The sequence below is a fragment of the Dermacentor silvarum genome, chromosome 8, assembly GCF_013339745.2.
Source record: "Dermacentor silvarum isolate Dsil-2018 chromosome 8, BIME_Dsil_1.4, whole genome shotgun sequence".
Taxonomy (NCBI): Eukaryota; Metazoa; Arthropoda; class Arachnida; order Ixodida; family Ixodidae; genus Dermacentor; species Dermacentor silvarum.
In genome coordinates this window covers 136071599-136094669 of record NC_051161.1, presented here as the reverse complement: position 1 = coordinate 136094669, position 23071 = coordinate 136071599, and the positions used below count along the sequence as shown (strand labels likewise).

At 47.9% G+C, this 23071-nt stretch overlaps 1 protein-coding gene across 1 annotated transcript in view; it reads right to left on the bottom strand.

The window, feature by feature from the left end:
• The window catches only part of LOC119461718 (uncharacterized), a 63259-nt gene that overhangs the window by 26230 nt on the left and 13958 nt on the right, over nucleotides 1–23071 (bottom strand). Inside the window, exon 3 of the mRNA XM_037723085.2 lies at nucleotides 11212–11279. Within this exon, the coding sequence (XP_037579013.2) occupies nucleotides 11212–11279 (68 nt within the window). The remainder of the gene's footprint in view (nucleotides 1–11211; nucleotides 11280–23071) is intronic.

The following is a 23071-nucleotide window of genomic DNA, read 5'->3' as shown; positions in this document are numbered from 1 at the left end:
GAACAGATATTTTTACATGCATTGATTTTTGCAGCTTCGCTATCTAAACGATAAACTTCACTCGGCGGGGAAGTTTAGCGAAGCGTTCAATAAGTTCGGACACGTTGATGGCGACGTCTCTTTGCGCGTATAGAAGCCACGCGTTCCTCAGACATAGTAGAGCGCAAGTGGTTTTTATTTAGTAATCTCATGTTTGAAAATCTCACTGCGCTGGCAGTGGCACTGAAAGGGTGACTAGAATCTCCAGTAGTTCGTACACATGTACATATAAGCTGCAGTCTCAATGAGAGAGGGCATCTATTCCTGTGCTAAAACCTAAAAACACTTCTTCCATATCGTTTCCTCAGCACCACGCTCGACAAGATAGACAGCCGTCCTCTTACGGAAGCCAGAATTCTTGGTCCCTGGTCCCAGCCGACCTCGGAACAGACAACTTTAAAAGCGCTAGCCCGCTTTTTAAAAGAAACAAGACTTAGTGAAAAACTATAGAATGTGCGGACGGATACGTTTCTTTTTCTTTTATTTTTAATCTTCTCCTGTTTTCTAATCTTTTCTCGCCTTACCCCATCCCCCTGTGCAGAGTAGCCAACCGGACACTTAACCTGGTTAACCTCTCTGCCTTTCACCTCTTATTTTCCTTCCTTCCTTCCTTCGATATCATGGACATCCTTGTTTAGGTACCTTGCACAAACAGTAAGCTGTTCGATTCCAGCAATATCCGCCGTTTCGTCAGCAAGTAGGGAGAAGAAGCCAGCCGCGTTCACTTTTGTATCTAGGATTTCTTTGATAATTTCACCACAAATTTCTATAATTTGGTTTTGTACATCTGATTTAAATACGAGGCATTACTGGGGCAACTTTCCAAATGGTTCTTCAGATATGTATCTCCACAATCAGCACGCATGCGAAGAAGCGCTCGGGAAATACCAGTATATTTCAGCGGGGCCTTTGCTTAAATCCATAGGATCAGTGTCCCTATCGCCACGGAGAGCCAGACCTTGCCGACCACAAATAAGAACTGTCTCGAATTTAATAGGCCGTTAACACTCTTCTGTTTTCTCTTATTTTGCTTTGCCTGCCCTGGTCGAGCTGATCGATCACATTGGGCGCAATTCCTGGAAATGTTTGGTAAAAATTATAAGATGCCAGCTGACAGTCACGGTGATATTTATTATTTTCGTGTGTGTGGAAGATTGCGAGCGCGTGCTTCCATTTCTGGAACGGCTTGGACACGCGCGTTCGAGTGAGTGCATGTTGGCCCAAGTTTATAAAAACTATAAACCCAGAAAGTTCCAGAATTAAAAATCAGAAGCACGCCTTTGGAAATGTCAGTGCACCTTTCGCGTGAAAAGTTTATGAGAACTTTATACCCATCAAGTTTCGGAATTGAAATCCATGCGCTCCGTAGATTCCGGAGCCGCTGCGATATGCCGCGACGCGCCCGCTCGCTATCGAAAAGCCCTTGAAACTTTGTGCTCGGCTGGGGCTCCTTACGCTATGTGACTCCAGGTGCATGGGCGTTGCCACGAAATCCAGCCCGAGTACGCAATTTTCGCGCCAAAATGTCCTTTCGAGCATCAAAAAGACATTGTGGACAAAATCCAGAATGATTCCCGGCGCCGGGGGTTGTTTTGGTCGGCGGTGCATGAGAGCACAAAATATTTCAGGGGGGGGGGGGGAGCTGAAGCTCCATTAGCGCCCCCCCCCCCCCCCCCCCCCGCCCCTGGCTACGCCCCTGGTCGCGAGTGACTGCCTATGTGCGCTGTATTCTGGACACTGACAAAGTACGTGCTCGATAGTTTCCTCGTCGCCGCAGTGGTCACATGCAGCACTATCCTCCCATCCGATGCGGAAAGCAAACGACTTTGTAAATGCGACACGAAGACATAATTGGCAAAGTACCGCTGTTTCGAGTCGGGATAGTCCAGGTGGAGGTCGAAGTCGAAGACAGGGGTCCAGTCGATGCAGACATGTGTGCTGCAAACTAGGTGTGCTCGTGCACACCTGCAAACTAGTGTGCACTCGAAGTTTCACTGCTGCATCTGCGCGCAATCTTCATGAGCAGATCGAGCAGCTTCATAAGCATATTCATTGCCCATTACGCCACATTACGCCACATTGGCAGGGAGCCACTGAAAGGTGACGTCGTGTCCTTGCTGGACGAGGCGATGAAGGAGCTCTCAGATTTCGAGGACTAATTGTTCGTAGGGTCCACGGCGTATGGCGGAAGGCAAGCAATGTAGAGCTGCCTTGGAGTCACCGAAAACACTCCATTTGTTAGGTGGTTCCTCACGAATTATGCGAAGTGCGCTACGAAGAGCAGCAAGCTTCGCGGCTCTCGATGTCGTCTTGGTGTGTTGTCTTGAACTTCAAGGTGGAGACTTTCGCAGGGAAAAACATTGATCCTGCAGAACCGTCCATGGTGGTTGAACCATCAGTGTATAGATGGGTATGATCACTGTATTTTTCGTACAGCAAGATCAGCGAAAGTTGCTTGAGAGCTGGTGATGAGAGTTGGGCCGTCGTTCGAATTCCTGGCACTGTCAGTCGAACATGTGGCTGAGCCAAGCACCAAGGAGGAAACAAAGCTCTCGTATTAGCTGTGTAACCTGATGGAAAGTATATACGATAAGGCAGTATCGTCTAACAAAAAGAGACGCGTGGTCGGTCTTTTGGCGGTGAGGTTAGATAGTGGGAAGGGGCGCGAGGAAGGTGCCTGACGTGTGCTCTGAGCGCTTCCATAATAATGCGAATCTTGGCTGGGTATTGATGTGCAATTGCAATGGTTTATGATGTTGATGTAGACCGTGGCAACCCTAGACAGACCGTAAGTGCCTGTGCCTGAGCACTTTCGATCGTACGGATGTTAGTTCTACAGGTATTGGTCAGCACTGCCAAGCTGTACCTCAGATACCCAAGAAACAGTGTCCTGTATAGTTGCTTCATCGCGTGTACTGAAGTACCCCAGGATTTTCCTCCAAGAAACTTGAAGAGAAGAGAGGTGGCTGTCAGGCGCTTCTTTAGGTAGGAGACATGGGGACTCCAACAGAGGTCACGATCGATGATTACCCCCTAAGAACCTGTGGGTTATGACGTAAGAGATGTTGTGTCCATCGATGGATATTGCGTATGGTGTCATTCGTTTCCGGAAAAATGCGACCAATGCGCATTTTTATGGGGAAATCTTGAGGCCTTGTTCACTAAGGTATGTCGTTATCAACGTCGCAGATTTTTGGAGCCTTGCACGCACTTGAGGACGCGTCACGCAAGATGCCGAGACGCATATGTCATCCGCATATTTTGACAACTTCATCGTATTTGGTAGGCATTCTACGAGAGCAATGAGCACAAGGTTGAAGAGTGTTGTGCTCAACACACCACCCTGTGGTACTCCACGTTGTGTATATTGTTGAGAAGTGGGGCCGTCTTCGGTATTCACAAATAGAGACCGCATATGTATATAACTGAGTGTCCAACGATAAAGCCGACCGCCGAGACCAACCATTTTCAGCGCCTCAAGTATAGCCTCATGAACAATATTGTCATTTGCACCTTTGATGTCGAGGAACATGGTGACAGATAATCGCTTACACGTCTTTTGATGTTGAACGCAAGTAACCAAATCGGTGACGTTGTCAATGGAACATCGGTGACGTCTAAAGCCAGCCATTGCGTCTGGATAAACTTCATAGTGTTCCAGGTACCATTCAAGTCTGGCGAGGATCATTCGTTCCATCACCTTCCCTATGCAACAGGCCATCGTGATTGGGCGGTAGGAAGTAATCTCTAGAGGAGACTTGCCAGGTTTGAGGAGTCGTACTAGGCGGCTGGTCTTCCATTCTTGAGGAACGTTTTCATTCTCCCAGGACTCATTGAAGATGTTCAGCAGGACACTTCGCGCTAGTTCACCGAGGTAGCACAAGGTACGGTAAGAAATACCATCTGGTCCAGGTGACGACGACCGATTACATAGGGCAAGTGCCGCGTCAAGCTCTTAAGTGGTGAACGGCAGATCCATGCGTGAGTACCGTATGTCCGGAACATAGTCAAAGGTAAGGTAACTTGATACCACTGACAGGCCATTAATCATGGCACAGAAATCTTCCGCTACGTCGAGGTCTTGTCGGCGTTGGAAAACTGCTAGTGCCTTGAATGGAAGCGTTGTTCCGTAACAGAACGTAGGCCTCTCGCAGTTGTCCATATTTGAGATAGTGGCTTGCGGGGGTCAAGGGTCTCACAAAACTTTGTCCATCGATCGGATTCCAGTTTGACTATGCGGCGTTGTGTCTTCTTTTGAGTGCGCCGGGCTGTCCTTAGATCGTGAATGGACTTCTTGCGTCGGTCTCTTCGTTCGGCGCGACGACGAATCGCACGAAGTCGCGCCAACTCCAGATCGAATAGCGAGTACTTCGATGAGCACATGAGCGTGCACATAGCGGTCTGCGACACTTCTTTAATAGCTTCCTGCAGTCCAGCCTGCAGTCCAGATAAGAGATCTTTCTGACAAGTGTCCTCCAGGTGGTTTTTAAACGCAGTCCCATCAATTCTTTGTAGTGTGTTAGGCGGGTGAGTGTTAGACATGCCGTCGATCTTGAGGTAAGTGGGGATGTGATCACTGCCATTTGTCTCAATGTGCAAAAACTTAACACGCGTGGCAAAGCGGTGTGATACAAAGGTCAAGTCCAGGCAGCTGCTGTACACTGTCCCCCGTAGAAACGCAGGACTAGCGTCATTCAGCAGCACGAGGTTATTTTTGGAGAAAAGTGAAGTGAGTCTTCGTCCGGTTGCGTTGACTTTTGAGCTTCCCCAAATGGTGTGATGGGCGTTAAAGTCTCCGGTAATAATCCAAGGACCAGGAGGAACTTTTATTAGGTCTTCTAGTTTTTTGGTGTCAAACGGGCTTGATGGAGATAGGCACGCGCCTACAGGTGTAAAGGTGAGCTTTCTATTTTTGACGGTTAAGCAGGCATACTGATTGTCGTCATGAGGTTGCACAGGCTGGATGACGTAAGTAAGCTCACGGCGAATAAAGACGACTATCTTGCTATTTCCCTTGTTATTTGAGGACGTAATTGACTCGTAGCCCGATAGTCTAATAGGGTATGTTAAATTGGGTTCGCAGATAGCGATTATTGGAAATCGGTTAACATGTACAAACTGGCGAAAATCAGCAATGCGCGATCTTAGACCTCTGGCGTTACACTGAATAATCGATGCTTCTCTGGCCTTCTTACGAAATGACTGGTCAGTCATGGTTCACTCGAGGATTGCTAGGACTGGGCTCACCGAGTCCAGCACTTGTCGTACCCTTCGAGCGGTTGGAGTTTCAATGCTGATCAGCATTACTCTGATGACATCAATTATGGACCGCAACAGAATGATTTGGTGGTCTACTGTTGGCAGAACATCAACTAAAAGTTGTTTCAATGGAGCCATCAGACCTATAGGCTCCTTGGAAGGCTGGGTGCTCGGGAGCGTTGGCCAGTCTTTTACAAGGGAAGGATTTTCCGTTGGAGGCCTCCTTGTGATCTCGGGTCTGCTTGTACTTGAAGCTGATCTCTTCCCAGGAGAGCACTTTTCTTTTCAATGACAGTGGTAAGCTCCCAGTCAGGATTTGGAAATGCCTGCCGTATGCACTCAAACCCAATTTTATTGTTCTGTTAATTTCCTTATTCTGATCAGGGTACCCTGTGAGTAATTGACCTAGATAAACGTATTCCTTTACAGACTCTAGAGGCTGACTGGTGATGCTGAATTCGTGTTCCCATGCCAGGCCATTCAACATTATCATTGTTTCCTGAATATTATTCTTCAGCCCCAATCTTACACTTTCTCGGTTAAGGTACTCAATCATTTGTTGTAATTCATCCCAATTGTTGCTGAATAGGTCAATGAACCTTAGAACCGAAGGTTGCCGAGATATTCACCGTTGAACCTCACTCCTAAGCCTTCCCAGTCTAAGAGCTTGAATACTTTTAAGCATGCAGTGAATAGCATTGGAGAGATTGTGTCTCCTTGCGTGACCCCTTTCTTGATAGGTATCTTTCTGATTTTCTTGTGGAGAACGAAGGTAGCTGTGGAATCCTTGTAAATATTTGCCAAGATATTCACGTATGCCTCCTGTACTCCTTGATTACGCAATGCCTCTAGAATGCTGCTATCTCTACTGAATCAAATGCATTTTCATAATCTATGAAAGCCATACAGAGAGGTTTATTGTACTCCGCAGAATTCTCGATTACCGGATTGATAACATGAATGGCATCCAATACGCCTTCCTGAAGCCAGCCTGTTCTCTTGGTTGATTGAATTCAAGTGTTGCCCTGATTCTATTGGAAATTATCTTGGTGAATATTTTATACAGTACTGAGAGCAAGCTAATGGGTATATAATTTTTCAATTCTCTAACGTCTCCCTTCTTATGGGTTGGTATAATGTTGGCATAATTCCAGTCCTCTGGTACATTTGAAGTCATCAGGCATTGCGTGTGAAGGCCCACAAGCTTAAAAAGCATGATATCTTCTCCATCTTTTACTAAATCGGCTCTGGCCCTATTCCTGTACCACTATTCGTACAAATAACTTTGTCGGTGAGGAATGAGTTCAGGTCCTTGGCAAGACTGAACGTTGTGATAGAGTTCTCTTGTGCGAACGGGCGTCATGCGAGAACCCGTTGCTTCTGTAACTGGTCAAAATTTGGCGTATATTGACAACTTCAGCAAAGCTTCTGGGGTCTCGCGCTGGCTACGTCTGGAAAGCATCATCATCCATTCCTTTAAGCAGTTGTTTTGACTTGTCTATTTCCGTCATCAAGGGGCTCACGCTCTTGAATAAATTGACCACGTCTTCGGCGTTGCTAGTAAAGATCTCATCCTGCTGTTGCACCCGCCCACGAAGACTGTTCTGGGCGAAGCTTGCGCATTGTGTTTCGGCTGAAGACTTCCCGAAATCTCGAAATAAATGCAGACCAGGTGCCCATGTCAGCTTGGTGGTAGTGGAACCAAAGATTGGCTATTCCCGTCATATATAAGATGACGTTACGAAGCTTTGTTGCATCGTCCGACTTATTGCAGGCACTCACCCTTTGGAACGATGCATAACTGTAAATTCTATTTAGAAGTCTTCAAACCATAGTGCAGATTCTGCAACTAAGTAGCCAATATGGTACACATGGTGTGGACGTGCGAAGCAATATATGATAGCTCAAATATGATAGAATCCTGGGAGGCCTTACTACGCAATCAGGACAGCAAGACTCAACGCGAAATCATCATCATCAGCCAAGCTCTAGCTGCAGCTGAGTCCTTCGGGATCCCGTCCTGAGTCCTTCGGAATTTGGTGGTCTTCTGTTGGCGGAACATCAACTAAAAGTTGTTTCGATGGAGGCATCAGACCTGTAGGCTCCTTGGAAGGCTGGGTGCTCGGGAGCGTTGGCCAGTCTTTTACAAGGGAAGGATTTTCCGTTGGAGGCGTCCTTGTGATCTCGGGTCTGCTTGTACTTGAAGCTGATCTCGTTGGCACAATCTGTGCATGAACTGCACCTTGCGTTGTACGTCTCCGTCGATGACGACGTCGACGCCGGATCTTTTCATAAGCTTCACTGTGAGATGAGCTGTGCCTAACCATTTGTTTCAGGATAGCAATTTTTTTTATCCGTGGGCAGTCTTGAGATGTGACTTCATGAGAACTGTTGCAGTTGCAGCCTCTAATATTTGTTGCGCGGCAGACGTCTGCAGTGTGCGACTCCCCGACCCGAGGGCACACTGTAGATTTTGCACAGGCGCCCTTCACATGTCCAATCCTGAAGCACTTGTGGCATTGAAGCGGTTTAGGGACAAACAGCCGAACGACATGTCGGAAGTGACCGACCTTGACATGCGAACGGTCAGAGTCGCCCTTGAAAACTATCTTCACGCAGCGGCTGTTTCCGAGGCGGCATACGGGCGTTATGATTACTCCTTCATACTCCGGTTTAATCAGAATGGACTGGTCTGAGTTCGTAATTGCGAGGTCAATGTCGTAGATTACGCCGGCAGTGCATGTTTCTTCCATTGGTATAACCGGTCTTACTTTGATGTTTACCAATTCTGTTAGCTGTCGGAGCTTATTCAGCGCATTTCCCCGGTTCGTGTCGACAGCCAAGACATTCCTTTCGCGTGTTTAGTCGGACCTCCTTAATTTCGTTTGGCGTCATTCGCTCAAGGAAAACGGAGAGAGCTTGCCTGTTTAATCCTCGAAGGCTGATGGAATAGTCCACAGTTATGAAAAGGATGGTGTGCGGCCAGCGCTCAGGTTTTGCATGCAGGGTCGATGTACTCCAGCGTGATGACGTCTTGACGAGTCTTCTTTCTGCCTTTCGTCTCCTCACCGATACAAAGCAGTCGTCCGATGAGTCGTCGCCTGTGAATGAGTAAATCTCAGTGTCTTCACTGGTGCTAGACCAAGTACCTCGCTTCCTTGAGGAGCTTGTCAAAGTAGACCTCTGGCGCGGCGGGATTGTAGGATCCGCATCCATGGCCACGAGAGCAGGAGCCTCAGTGGTGTCTTCACTGCTGGTGGACCAGGTGCCCCTTGTCAATGAAGAGCACGCCGTGGTAGGCTTCTGGCCACGACTGCGGGAGGCTGCGCGTTCATAGCCGCAAGGGCAGGACGCATAAATCGCCCTTGAAATCGTGGTAAATTGGACGAAAAAATAAAATTAATTAAATTATGGGGTTTTACGTGCCAAAACCACGATCTCGATTATGAGGCACGCCGTAGTGGGGGACTCCGGAAATTTGGACCACCTGCGGTTCTTTAACGTGCACCTAAATCTAAGTACACGGGTGTTTTCGCATTTCGAAAATTGGATGAAATATAGCTAGCCGAGATAGATGCATTCTAGCAAAGATCAACTTCGTCGTCGTCCAGCTGGCAGACAGGAAAGCATGCTTTGTTTCTGGTGAGTCGCAAGGACCAATGTCTAAAGAGTATCGCTTATAAAACACGTATTTAGTAACTTCTCAGACAACCAGCTTCAGGCACACCTAGATTTGTTGGCGAGCATGGCGAGCATGGGGGATTTGGCCAGGCTTGCATTTTTGTAGCAATTGATGAATGTGCATTGCCGAGCTAAGGAGCACAATGAAAGATGAAAGCGAACGCGTATCGCAGCGGGGGATGAAACACGCGAGAAGGAAACCGGAGAGGAGGGTACAGCGGAACCATAAGGCGGAAAGTGGAGGAGGGTATGGCGAAAGCGGGAGAAGAAAGGCGTACTGCGGCGACGATGGCTACGAGATGGCGCCAAACAAGCGCGCGTTGCTTGAGAGGTCCGTCGGCGGCTGTGCTGTGAATCACGCCCACGCGTCACACACGCGCTGGCTCTCATGATCTCCAGATTAGCGAGGCAGTCGCGCCACACTTCGCTCCGTTTGCACCGTGCCGCGCGAGGCAGATTGTCCGCGCCAGCCAATATATCGCGAAATGAAAACACGTATAGATATGCGCTCAAATTTTGCATTAGTCAGTATTGTAAACGTCGGTGATCTCTTTTCTTCGCCTCATCAGCGTTGGCGTCGCCCTTCACTTGTTTTGTTCAACATTCGCGGTTTCTAGAAACGAATGCTCAAAATAACGCACGAGGAGGAAATACAAAATAAGCAGAGACCACTTCTTGGAGGGCTCGTTATTCATGCTTTTCTTGTGTGAAATACTTGGAATAGGGCATTATGCCAGCCAACGTCCTTCTACTTCTGCAAAAATGCAGCACGTTTTGTCAGATTACGGGCTGTCGCGAAGAGTTGTTCAACTGTTAAGTTTAAGGGTGTCCTTCCGGTGATGCCGAATAGCTCACATTTTGTTTCAGAAAAATACAAAAGGGTCAATCAGTTCTCCTGGGATTCGTTGAATGCGATTTCCGAAGTCAATTTCTATAATTGATGCTCACATTATTTTTAGCTAGGGAGCCAGACTCCAAAGTCTGGCTATTTGTTAGCGTTTTATTGTGGCGTCATTAGAGCGCAGTTACTTAAAATAAATTTCTCCAACCGAAGTTAGCCTTGGTGGTTACTGTAGTAGTTCAGTTACCAGACACGTTTTCTGTAATACTAAATTACGAGTGCTTGATTATGGACCTTGCAACTAGGGCCCGATCGGAGGTCGTTGTTCGCAGCGCGCGTTCGGTTACGCCGCGCGTGATTGGCCTAGGCCGCACCAACGTTGTATTCCGTGGGGCACGGCCACGTTTTTTGTGACGTCAAAATGACGACACGCTCCTGTCAATCATTTTGATTACCAGCGCATCGTCTGCTAGGAGCAGAACGCGACGAGAGGTGTGAAGTTCAAGCGGTCATCCACTGTCTACGAGAACGGCTTCGCATGGCACATCTGGTGGATTGCGTTGTATCCAAACGGCGGCTGCGATTACGGAGCGCTTAAATGCGTCAATTAATGATCAGAAGGACCTACTCTAATGACTCAGTACGTTTGTACATAACCGTCAAAATCGTTCGGATCCAATCCATAGTCTAATTCGAGAAAATGACGCTTGCAATGGAAGCTTCGGTTGTTGCGCTGGCGTTGCTAGAGGTGGAAACAGAGCAGTTGTAGGTGCGAAATGCGTTTAAGGAGATGGGAAAAAGCGAATTCCGGCTTTGCTTTCGTTTCTCGAAACAAGCAGTGACTTGTTGTGCGACGAACTTGACTTCATCGTCGGGTGTCAGCGAGCCAATGGAACGTTGCTGTTGCCTCTTGAAAAGCACGCCACTGTTCCTGTCGCTTTTTTTTTTTCAATGTGCGCGAGACCACCTAGCGACGGAGCAGAGAAATTAATGGTTATAAATTGTATCAGTCATACGTAATACTATTAGAGAACCGGTTTCAGCTTGAGAAGAAAATATGCATTTGTTATATAAATATTTTACTCATTAGAAGGTGAGAAACATTTCGGTTTGTAGTATACTATGTGCAAGCAGGCGACAAACGAGGCACGTAAACTTCCGGGGAGCTCACCGCTTGCCGATTGGCTGCTTTCTTCCTCCCGTTCTCACAAATTGTGCATACTGCCACTTTGTGACGTGGCAGCAATTGAACATAACGCGTTTCGAACAAAGATCTACAATTGCAACCCTGAACTCAGGTGTTCAAATTTGGTCATAATGACATTGTTGCTGAAGCTACCTAGGGTTGACAGCACTGCGCTACAATTATCTTGCAAATTCGTCGAACTTACCATCTTCTGGGGTGTAAACGAAAGTGTCGGGCGTTGATCCAGCACTTATGTGGAAGGACACATCTTTCCTGCATATATAAATTACGAGGTCCACTGCAGAATCATTACACCATTTGTTTATTTATCATTTCTGTATATTACTATAAGTGTAAAATGTTTCATTAAGTATTCATAGATTCTATAACACAGAGAGGTAGACATTTATTTGGAGAAAGACAGGTGAGCCGGGAAAGGATCACTCTAGCCTGCTATTCTTTATTTACCACTTAATATTATTACGTTTTCAGAAAGGAAAACGTGTACATGCACATATATAGACGAAAGTTCCATAATTGCTGCTTGTACCGGAACCCTGGATAAAAATTACGGAAACGAAATCATTCATGCAGCTGAGCACCACACAAAAAGGTAGAATCGTAATGCATGTTCAGGAAATTGAAGGCACTTTCTACACCTCACACTACATGTTGCATTGTTGACAGTATTGAGGAATGTCCAAGTATATTTATTTACCGCTGCTTCTCAGTTGATACGAAAACTAACGCTAGACCATTCTGTTGAACTATTAGCGTATGGAAAATTTCCGGGTTGAATTCGAAAGCGGTACTTAGACGCATCGGGTTAAGGCGACACAATCTACACGGTAAAAAAATACAATTAAAGGGTCCCTGAAAAGGTTCGGACAAATTTTGTAGACGTGTAGGGTACAGCTACAGTAAAACATTCCCGTAACAATTTAAGAGAAGCGTCTCATATTAAGAGAGCTACGGACGATTACAAGTTGCCCTCCTCCCTAGCCATGCATTTCCTCCTCAACTCGTTCGCCGAGTGATCGGGGCTAAGCTCCGCGTTCGCTGGCTCTACGTCATGTTGTGACGTACGTTGTCGTCTACTTCCGGTTGTTTTGGAGCCAGCGCGCGAAGACTGTCCAACATCTCCGCTAGCCGCCCAGCCGACGAACCCCTGCGAGAGCGATCAAGCAGCGCTGAGCGTGTCCGGTATTCCGGTAACCACAGGCAGGCTGGGTGTTTTGACGGATAGCCAGAGGCGTAAACTAAAGCCCCTCCATACCGCTGTGATGGAGGAGCTTCGTAGACGTAGGTGAGCAGCCTGATCGCATGCACGATCCAGCCATCTGGTGGCGCAGAGCTTAAACAGCCAAATACAGATCTAATATCCCTGTAACCAAGTGTAAAACATTTGAAACATATAAAAAACAACGTGTTCAAGATTACGCTCCTGCCAAAAATTTGAGCCAGCAGCAAAGTAGAAAAAACTTGGCTACTGCTATATTAGCTGTGTGTTTGGTTTAGCTTTGTGCCGCCAGGTGGCTGCACCGTGCAAGCAGTTCACGTTTGCCCCTCCGTTCATCACGTAAAACGTGGTAAAACGGCCAGTACACTTACGCTTGCGTTCACCTGAATACCGGACAAGCTAAATTCTATTGTGGCAATCCTTCGACGTGAAGTGACGGCCGCAAACGCGTAGATTCTGGCGCCGTTTGGATACCGTCAGTCCGATGCGCTGCAGCCACTCCCCTGGTCTGCTGCCTTGCAGCGGGGCACGATGTGCGCAGCTTGACATGTCGCCGATCGCTACGTTTGCAGCCCACAATTTATAGAAACAAATTAACGATCATTCAAACTATTACGAACAACATTTGTTCACCATAATGTTGGAAAAATTATCGATGACGCGCCCTGGGCAGCCAATCGGATAGCTGGCCCAGTGACGTATTCTGGCCAAATCACGTCATCTGGGCAAAAAAATCAGCCGTTTGGCGTGCTGCAATCGGTAGCGATGTAGATTTTTAAAACCTTATAATAAATTACACGCTTTACGTGGAGCGCTTAAATGCGTCAATTAATGATCAGAAGGACCTACTCTAATGACTCAGTACGTTTGTACATAACCGTCAAAATCGTTTCAGGGTCCCTTTTTTTTCAAGAACGTGCCAAAACAACGATCTGATTATGAGGCACGCCGTAGTGGGGAACGTGCACCTAAATCTAAGTACACGGGTGTTTTCGCATTTCGCCCCCACCGAAATGCGGCCACCGCGGCCGTGATACGGTTGCGGGACCTCGCGCTGAGCAGCCCAACACCATAGCCACTCCGCAACCACGGCGGTTAAGGTAATATAAAAATATTCTAAAGGGCTCTATTAGAGTTCGGAGCAGCGCAGCGGCGACAGTCAAAAGGATACACGGCTTTCAAGCGCGAGCGCCGTTGCCGAGCAAAAGCGCTGGACCCACTAGCGTCTCTCTTCGCTACAATTACTCCGGGAGTGATAAGGAAGCCGTCCGGCGACCTAACAACTCCTTAGGGTGACAGGATCGTAGTATGGCTTGAGGCGGTCGACATGTACAATGTCTCGTCCACGACGGCGCTGGTCCGAAGTCGGTTCAACTGGTTCGATGACATAATTCACGGGGGAGGCGCGTTCGACGACGCGGTAAGGGCTTTCATACTTCGGGAGTAGTTTCGATGAGAGGCCAGGGGCGGTGAACAGGACAAAGAGCCACACAAGCCCGCCAGGTAGGAAGGTGACCGCGGAAGTGGAGTCGCCGCGAGTGCTCTTCTGGCGCTCTTGGTCGTTGGAAGTAAAGGGCCGTGCGAGGTCGCGGCATTCTTCAGCATGCCTTGCTGTGGCAGAAATAGGCGAGCCCTCGGATGGATCCGGCCGGTAAGGTAAAATTGTGTCGATGGTATGCGACGGATGCCGACCGTACAACAAGAAAAAGGGAGAAAAGCTATTGCTGCTCTGAGTAGCAGTGTTGTACGCGTAGGTGAGGAAGGGCAGAATGGCGTCCCAGTTCGTGTGGTCGGAGGCGACGTACATTGAAAGCATGTCGCCGAGCGTGCGGTTGAAGCGTTCGGTGAGGCCATTGGTTTGGTGTTGGAACGCCGTAGTTGTGCGATGAATAACGTGGCACTCTTTAAGAATGGCTTCAACCACTTCCGACAGGAAGACACGTCCGTGATCATTGAGCAATTCCTGGGGTGGACCATGCCGCAGGATGAATCGGCGAAGCAGGAATGAGGCAACATCGCGCGCTGTAGCAGCTGGGGGAGCGGCGGTTTCGGCGTATCGTGTGAGGTGATCTACTGCTACAATGCGCCAGCGGTTACCAGCCGACGTCAAGGGAAGTGGTCCATTCAAGTCAATTCCAACGCACCTGAACGGCCGGGTAGGGCATGGTAGAGGCTGCAGACCGGCTGGCGAGAGCTGGGGTGAAGATTTCCGGCGCTGGCAGTCGGGCCATGAGCGAACGAACTTTTCAGCGTAGTTGTACATTCCTCGCCAGTAGTAGAGTTGTCGGAGGCGCTGGTAGGTTTTGAAAACTCCCGAGTGTGCGCACTGTGGATCAGCGTGAAAGGATACGCAGATTTCGGAGCGCAGACTGCGAGGAACTACTAACTACCACTGGCGGCCGTCTGCGGTGTAATTGCGTCGGTGAAGCAGGTTGTCGCGAACCGCGAGATGGCGAGCCGGATGACGCATCGTGTGAGTGGTTGACTGCGGTGATGGGTCAGCAAGCAAGTGTATAATCGAGGCAATCCAAGGGTCCTTGCTCTGCTCGGAAGTGATAGTCTCAAGGTCGATTGAAGAAACAGCGAGCTGGGATAGTGAGCAGTAGGCATTGTCGTCAGGCAAAGGAGAGCGTGAAAGATCGTCGGCGTCAGAATGTTGGCGTCCGTTGCGGTACAGCACGCGGATATCGTAGTTCTGCAGGCGAAGTGCCCAGCGGGCAAGATGACCAGAAAGATCCTTCAACGACGACAGCCAACATAGTGAAAGGTGGTCCGTGACATCAAACGGGCGGCCTATACAAATAAGGCCGGAACTTAGTAAGAGCCCAGATTATCGCCAGACATTCTTTTTCCGCGACAGAGTAATTGGTCTCGGCTTTCGTAAGGGTGCGACTGGCATAGGCCACGACATATTCAGGAAAGCCAGGTTTGCGCTGCGCAAGGACAGCGCCGAGACCAACACCACTGGAATCTGTGTGTACCTCTGTAGGGGCCGTCGGGTCGTAGTGGCGAAAATTTGGGGAGTCGTCAGCAAACGACGGAGATGTGGGAACGCTTCCTCACACTCTGACGACCAGGAATGAAGGGGTCCGTTGCTTCCAAGGAGCTTCATCAGAGGTGATATGATGGCGGCGAAATTTCGAATGAAGCGTCGGAAGTAGGAACACAAACCTACAAAACTTCGCAGTTCTTTGATGGACGTAGGTTTAGGGAATTCGGCGACGGCAAGAAGCTTGGCTGGATCGGGGAGAATTCCGTCCTTCGAAACGACGTAAACCAGTATCGTCAGCTGCCGCGCTGCAAATGGCACTTTAAGTTTAGTTGTAGGCCAGCGTTTCTCAAACACGTCAAACACGCCGGAGGCGTTGAAGGTGCTTGGAGAAGTCCGGGGCAAAAACAACGACGTCATCAAGGTAGCACAAGCACGTGTGCCATTTCACGCCGCGCAGAACGGTATCCACCATGCGCTCAATAGTTACTGGCGCATTGCAAAGTCCAAACGGCATGGCGTTAAATTCGTATAAGCCCTCGGGCGTAACAAAGGCTGTCTTCAGTCAATCGTCATCTGCCATAGGTACTTGCCAATACTTAGAGCGCAGATCGACAGATGAAAAAAAATCTACTCCTTGCAGGCTGTCAATACTGTCCTCGATTCACGGAAGCGGGTAAACGTCCTTACGAGTGATCTCGTTGAGGCGCCGATAGTCCACACAGACCCGTACAGAACCGTCTTTCTTCGTAACAAGGACGACGGGAGATGCCCATGGACTGTGGGAAGGTCGGATCACTTCGCGGCAGAGCATATCGGCCACTTGTTCATTAATCACGCGACGTTCTGTAGCCGATGCACGATATGGGCGTTGCCATAATGGCGATTGGGAGCCAGTATAGATGTAGTGCGTAGCAGTGGACGTCCGGCCTAGGGAAGGTTGCCCGACGTCGAAAGAAGTACGAAATTCTTGTAATATGCACAGAAGCTCCGATCGCTGGCCCGGTGTAAGGTCATCGGCAATAGAAGAATGGAACACATCTATGGGCAATGGGTCAGCCGAAGAAACCGAGCCGAGCGTACTGTAACGGGCACAGTATAGTGTCTTCAGGAACGTCCGTAATTTGTACGTCTTCGATAGCTTCGACACTGCCCAGACATTCTCGGAGCAACAGCACAGGGTACGGGGTGCAGGCGGAGGGATCTGTTGGGGCCTGGCGACGACATCAGCGTAGCGGAGAGGTGCGGCCGCAGGAACATGTTGATGGCACTCAGGCAAAATCTCGTTGAGTTCGTGCGCGATGGCGCGACGGAGCGGAGGCTCAAAACTTGATGTTGGGTTTTGTACCGGTGGCCGTTGTGCAAAGGCCATCAAGGAGAGCTGGCATGCAATTTCCTCGCGCACGAACGCCTTCATTTCCGCCATCAACGCTGACTGATCAGAAATGGCCGTCAAGCCAGCGAGGTGTTCGTAGCGCCATGTAGGGTGACGGGTCAATGGCCGCTGCCTGCGTAGTTCCTCGTACCTTTGGCCCAGTGTAATTATCTGTGCCCCCGTGCGAGGATTTTTGGCAAGCAGCATCTTGAAGGCATCGTGTTCAATGCCTTTCATAATATTCCCGATCTTATGCGACTCCGACATGGTCGCGTTGACTTTCCTGCATAGGTCCAGGATGTCTTCGATATAACTTGTGAAGGATTCGCCTGCTTGCTGAGCTCGTTCCCACAAACGCTGTTCGGCGCGCAGCTTACGGACAGCAGGGCCACCAAAAACATCGACAAAAGACGTCTTGAAGTCTGACCACGTCGGAAAATCCGTTTCATGGTGGTTCTACCATAAGCGGGCCACACCCGAGAGGTAGAAAAGCACGTTGCTTCACCCGTTTATTGCGGGCGCTCACCCGCTCGTAGGTCCTAAGCCAATCCTCAACGTCGGTGTCATCCGCGCCTGTGAAGATAGTAGGGTCCATGTGGCGAGGCACACCAGAGGACGGTGATGGTGCAGGGGGAGGCACTTGCTGGGAGGCTTGTTCAGGCATGGCCGACGGTACGGTGCGGGATCGAAGTTCAAGGTTGCAGGTTTCGAGGCCGCAGCACGCTCCACCAATTGTAAAGGGCTTTATTGAAGTTCGGAGCAGCGCAGCGGTGACAATCAAAACGACACACGGCTTTCAAGCACGAGCGCCGTTGCCGAGCAAAAGCGCTGGAGCCACTTGCGCCTGGGCCCACTAGAGCTGGACCCACTAGCGCCTCTCTTCGCTACAATATATATGATAGTTGGGACACACTGTATATATATATATATATATATATATATATATATATATATATATACATTTGAATAATTTTAAATCATGGTGCATGATAGTTGGGACACACTGTATATATATATACAGTGTGTCCCAACTATCATGCACCAAGATTTAAAATTATTCAAATGTCACGTAGCTGGACAGAACTAAGGTAATGGTGTTTGCCGTTGATTGGGGATACCCAGCAGATTTTTTGCATTCCACCTCATTTCGTAATTAGTCTAAGTAATTCTTCAACTTCTCAAATATTATATTTAGATGAAAAGTATGAATGACAATATTGTAAAGCAACATAAAAAACTCCCGATATAGCTGTTGTGTTGCGCAATACGTGCTACATAAACGTTTTTCCGCGCGCGAAAGAACCTCGCGAATACACGCAAAATTGCCGCGTGATTGGCCCCTCGAGGCAGACGTCAGGAATGCTCATGATTGCATGTAGGTGAATGAGATGGGTGTCGAAATCAAAAGAAAGCATGACAACATCATCGAAGTAACCGAGGCAAATTTTTCATTTCAGACCGGCTAAGGTGTTCTCTATCCTCCTCTCAAGTATTGCCGGCAGGTTGCAGAGCCTGAAAGGCATTGTATTTAGTTTGAAGAGACTATCGCGGGTCAGAATTGCTGTGTTGGTGCTATCAGAAGTTGCCATGGGGACGTGCCAGCAACAAGATTGCAATTGAACAGAATAAATTATTTCAGCCCCTTCCAAACAGTCAATAGAATTGCCCATACGGGGAACAACGTGAAAATCTTTGCGAGTGATCTAACACGAGTACAATTAATGGTAATCTACGCAGAACGAAATTGAGTCGTCTTTCTTTTTCGACAACTACAGCCGATGACCTAGTGATTGCAAAATAGCTGAATGATTCCACTCTGCAGCATGTTCTCATCTTGGTAATCGATTACATGACATTAAGCAGGGGAACTGCGGTATGGGCCCTGCTGCCGAGGTGCGTGAGACCCAGTGTCGATATAACGCGCTACTGTGGCGTTTTCACCTGACAACGTTTGTTGACAGCAATTGAGGAACGGAACAGTTTCAGAACAGTGTACATTTTTCTCGGTGCGTAGCGTCTAGCTCATTGTCAATAGCGCGGTGAAATGCATCTCGTTTTTGGGAGTCGGGCGAAATGAATGAAGTGTTATGAGCGGTGGGTATAGCTTTACACGTGACAGGAAGTACGTGTAAGCTAGAATATCGGCTATCCCCGTTTGCTCTCTGACCCACATCACCCTCTTCCTGTCTCTTAAAGTTAAGCCTAACATTTTTTCCTTCCATCGCTCTTTGTGCGGTCCTTAACTTGTTCTCGAGCTTCTTTATGAACCTACAAGTTTCTGCCCCATCTGTTATCACCAGTAGAATACAATAATTGCACACTTTTCTTTTCAAAGACAGTGGTAAGCTAGCAGTCAGGATTTGGAAATGCCTGCCGTATGCACTCAAACCCAATTTTATTGTTCTGTTAATTTCTTTATTCCCATCAGGGTACCCTGTGAGTAATTGACCTAGATAAACGTATTCCATTACAGACTCTAGAGGCTGACTGGCGATGCTGAATTCTTGTTCCCATGCCAGGCCATTCAACATTATCATTGTTTTCTGAATATTATTATTCAGCCCCACTCTTACTCTTTCTCGCTTAAGGTACTCAATCATTTGTTGTAATTCGTCCCAATTGTTGCTGAATAGGTCAACGAATCTGAAAACCGAAGGTGGCCGAGATATTCGCCGTTGAACCTCACTCCTAAGCCTTCCCAGTCTAACAGCTTGAATACTTCTAAGCATGCACTGAATAGCATTGGAGAGATTGTGTCTCCTTACGTAACCCCTTTCTTGATAAGTATCTTTCTGATTTTCTTGTGGAGAACGAAGGTAGATGTGGCATCCTTGTAAATATTTGCCAAGATATTCACGTATGCCTCCTGTACTCCTTGACTACGCAATGCCTCTAGAATGCTGCTATCTCTACTGAATCAAATGCATTTTCATAACATATGAAAGCCATACAGAGAGGTTTATTGTACTCCGCAGAATTCTCGACTACCTGATTGATAACATGAATGGCATCCAATACGCCTTCCTGAAGCCAGCCTGTTCTCTTGGTTGATTGAATTCAAGTGTTGCCCTGATTCTATTGGAAATTAGCTTGGTGAATATTTTATACAGTACTGAGAGAAAGCTCATGGGTCTATAATTTTTCAATTCTCTAACGTCTCCCTTCTTATGGGTTAGTATAATGTTGGCATAATTCCAGTCCTATGGTACACTTAAAGTCATCAGGCATTGCGTGTAAAGGCCCACAAGCTTAAAAAGCATGATATCTTCTCCATCTTTTATTAAATCGGCTCTGGCCCTCTTCCTGTACCACTATTCGTACAAATAACTTTGTCGGTGAGGAATGAGTTCAGGTCCTTGGCAAGACTGAACGTTGTGATAGAATTCTCTTGTGCGAGCGGGCGTTACGCGAGAACCCGTTGCTTCTGTAACTGGTCAAAATTTGGCGTATATTGAGAACTTCAGCAAAGCTTCTGGGGTCTCCCGCTGGCTACGTCTGGAAAGCATCATCATCCATTCCTTTAAGCATTTGTTTTGACTTGTCTATTTCCGTCATCAAGGAGCTCATGCACTTGAATAAATTGACCACGTCTTCGGCGTTGCTAGTAAAGATCTCATCCTGCTGTTGCACCCGCCCACGAAGACTGTTCTGGGCGAAGCTTGCGCATTGTGTTTCGGCTGAAGACTTCCCGAAATCTCGAAATAAATGCAGACCAGGTGCCCATGTCAGCTTGGTGGTAGTGTAACCAAAGACTGGCTATTCCCGTCATATATAAGATGACGCTACGAAGCTTTGTTGCGTCGTCCGACTTATTGCAGGCACTCACCCTTTGGAACGATGCAAAACTGTCATTATCTTACAGTAAATTATATTTAGAAGTTTTCAAACCACAGTGCAGATTCTGCAATGAAGTAGCCAATATGGTATACATGGTGTGGACTGTGCGAAGCAATATATGATAGCTCAAATACGATAGAATCCTGGGAGGCCTTACTACGCAATCAGGACAGCAAGACTCGACGCGAAATCATCAGCCAAGCTCTAGCTGCAGCTGAGTCCTTCGGGATCCCGGCCGACGGATAGAGGTGCCGCGGAGGAAGAACATCTTCTGCGGCGTTAATTGACTGCTGGAAATAAATGTAATTTCTCTCTCTCTCTCTCTCTCTCTCTCAACGTCTTCGTCGTCAGTACCGCTGAAGGTCACGGTGAACCCGCCGCGGTGGCTCAGTTAGCTAACACGTTGCGTTGCTGAGCACGAAGTCGAGGTATCGAATCCTGGCCGTGGCGGCCGCATTTCGATGGAGGCTAAATGGAAAAACCCCTGTTTGCTTCCGTTGTAGAGCACGTTAAAGAACCCCAGTTGGTCAAAATTAACCCGGAGCCCTCAACTACGGCGTTCCTCATAATCAGAACTGGTTTTGGCACGTAAAACCCCAGAAAAGAAGAAATAGAAGGCCACGGTAATACAGTATCCCAGAAAACACAACGGTCGGAATCTGGCGAGCACCTTGTCGGACGGCTTGATGAGGCACTGCTGAGACGAAAGGCAACGTGCAGCTTCAAAATTCGTTTCAAAAGAATCCCTCACTTCCACCAAATAGCGGGGATTTATTGATGGGTACGATAAGCCAGCGAACGCATTTCAGGAAGAGCAGGGGAGCCAGACCAACTTTCACGTTCAATCGATGGCGGCGGAGAGACACGGAACTCTACAAATTATCAGTCATAGCAGTCGAAGTTATTGCGGAAAAACTGTGCAAAGTGAAAGCAAGCAATTTTGCCCTGCATAATCTAGTAGTCAAGCACTGCCAGGCACTGTGCAGGTTTTGAGAGAAGAGATGAGTGATTCGTGTTTCAAGCCATGGGAACAATTGATGCAACTATAATGCAGAGAGCTAATTCATCCGTTCCCTACTATAAAGACGTTTGTTCGGAAGAAATAACTGTGAAAGATTGGAGTCGACAACTATATAACGTTCTACGACAGTCGATGACTCAGAGTGATAAGGAAAATTAAATTGGGAATTGGATGTTCTCAGAAATGAAAAATTTCCGTGGACGAATCCATGTGAGACGAATCCAAATTCACAATGTGAGAATTTTAATAATTGATATTGTCCCGAAGTCTACCATGCGTAAGGTCATACCAGGTGCTGAGGCTTCATAGGTGCCTGTAAAACGATGACAATGTCCTGTCTTGCAGGAGGTGTGTTTAAAAGGTATCGAACATTCTTCTTTCCCACGTAAACGTTTCATGTACTGGAGGCTTCCTTCGGTACATATATGGAGAGGACATCCATGCGCATGCGTAATTTTTTTACGCCCGCAGAAAGCGTCCGTGGCTGGCAGTCGGCCTATGAGTGAAGACGTGTAGCGATGCTTGTCGGATTCCAGTAAGTTATAAAATGACGGAAAAACATGAGCAGCGATATTGCATCAAATTTTGCCAAAAGTTTGACGATACGCAAGTGAAAACCATTCGGAAGATTCAACACGCTTTTTGCGAAAATGCCATGAGCCCCTCATGGATAAATGAGCGGTACAACCGCTTCAAGGACGGCCACACATCAGTGGCTGCGAGCCGCGTTCAGGCAGACCCTCAATAAGCCGAAATGAGAATTTCATTGGCCAATTGTAGACTTTGGTCAAGGAGGTTTGTTGTATCAAAGCCTTCCGAACGAGATAGGGATTAGTACATGCAATTCTAACCAAGGATTTGGGCTTCAGGAGAGTGGCTGTCAACTCTGTACCGAAACTGCTAACAATGGAGCCGAAGCAACAAAATCTGGAAATCGCACACTACCTGCTCGACAACGTAAACAATAACCCGAGCTTTCTGAACACCCTTATCAAAGGCCGTGAGTCGTGGGTTTGTGGGTACCATCCGCAAACCGATGTGTAGTCGTCACAGTGGAAGAATTCGACATCCCTGTTAACAAAAGACGCACAACCAATCCACAGCAATGTACAGGTCATGTTGACCGCTTTCTGACTCCCGTGAGGTGGTGCGTCATAAGTACGAACCGCAAGGCCAAACCATCACAAAGGAATACTTCCAGGAGGTACTTCGTCGGCGTCGTGATAATGCGCGGCGCAATCGACCGGATCTGTGGCAGCAAAACATGGAAGCTCCATCATGATAATGCATCCGCCCATTCTGCGCATATGATTCAGATTTTCTCCGCCAAACACAAAATTCCTGTGGTTAGTCAGGCTCTCTACTCCCCCGACATGGCTGCGTGTGACTTCTGGCTATTTCCCAAGCTGAAAACTCCACTGAAAGAAACCCGATTTCAGTAAAGAGAAGACATGATCCGGTATGCCATGGCCCGGCTGATAGCTATTTCATATAACACCTTCCAGCAGTGTTCCTAACATAGATGGGAGCGCTGGAAGAAGTGTGTGCCTTACCAAGGACACTAATTTGCAGGGGTGTACAGTTTTGCACCCCCTAGTCAATA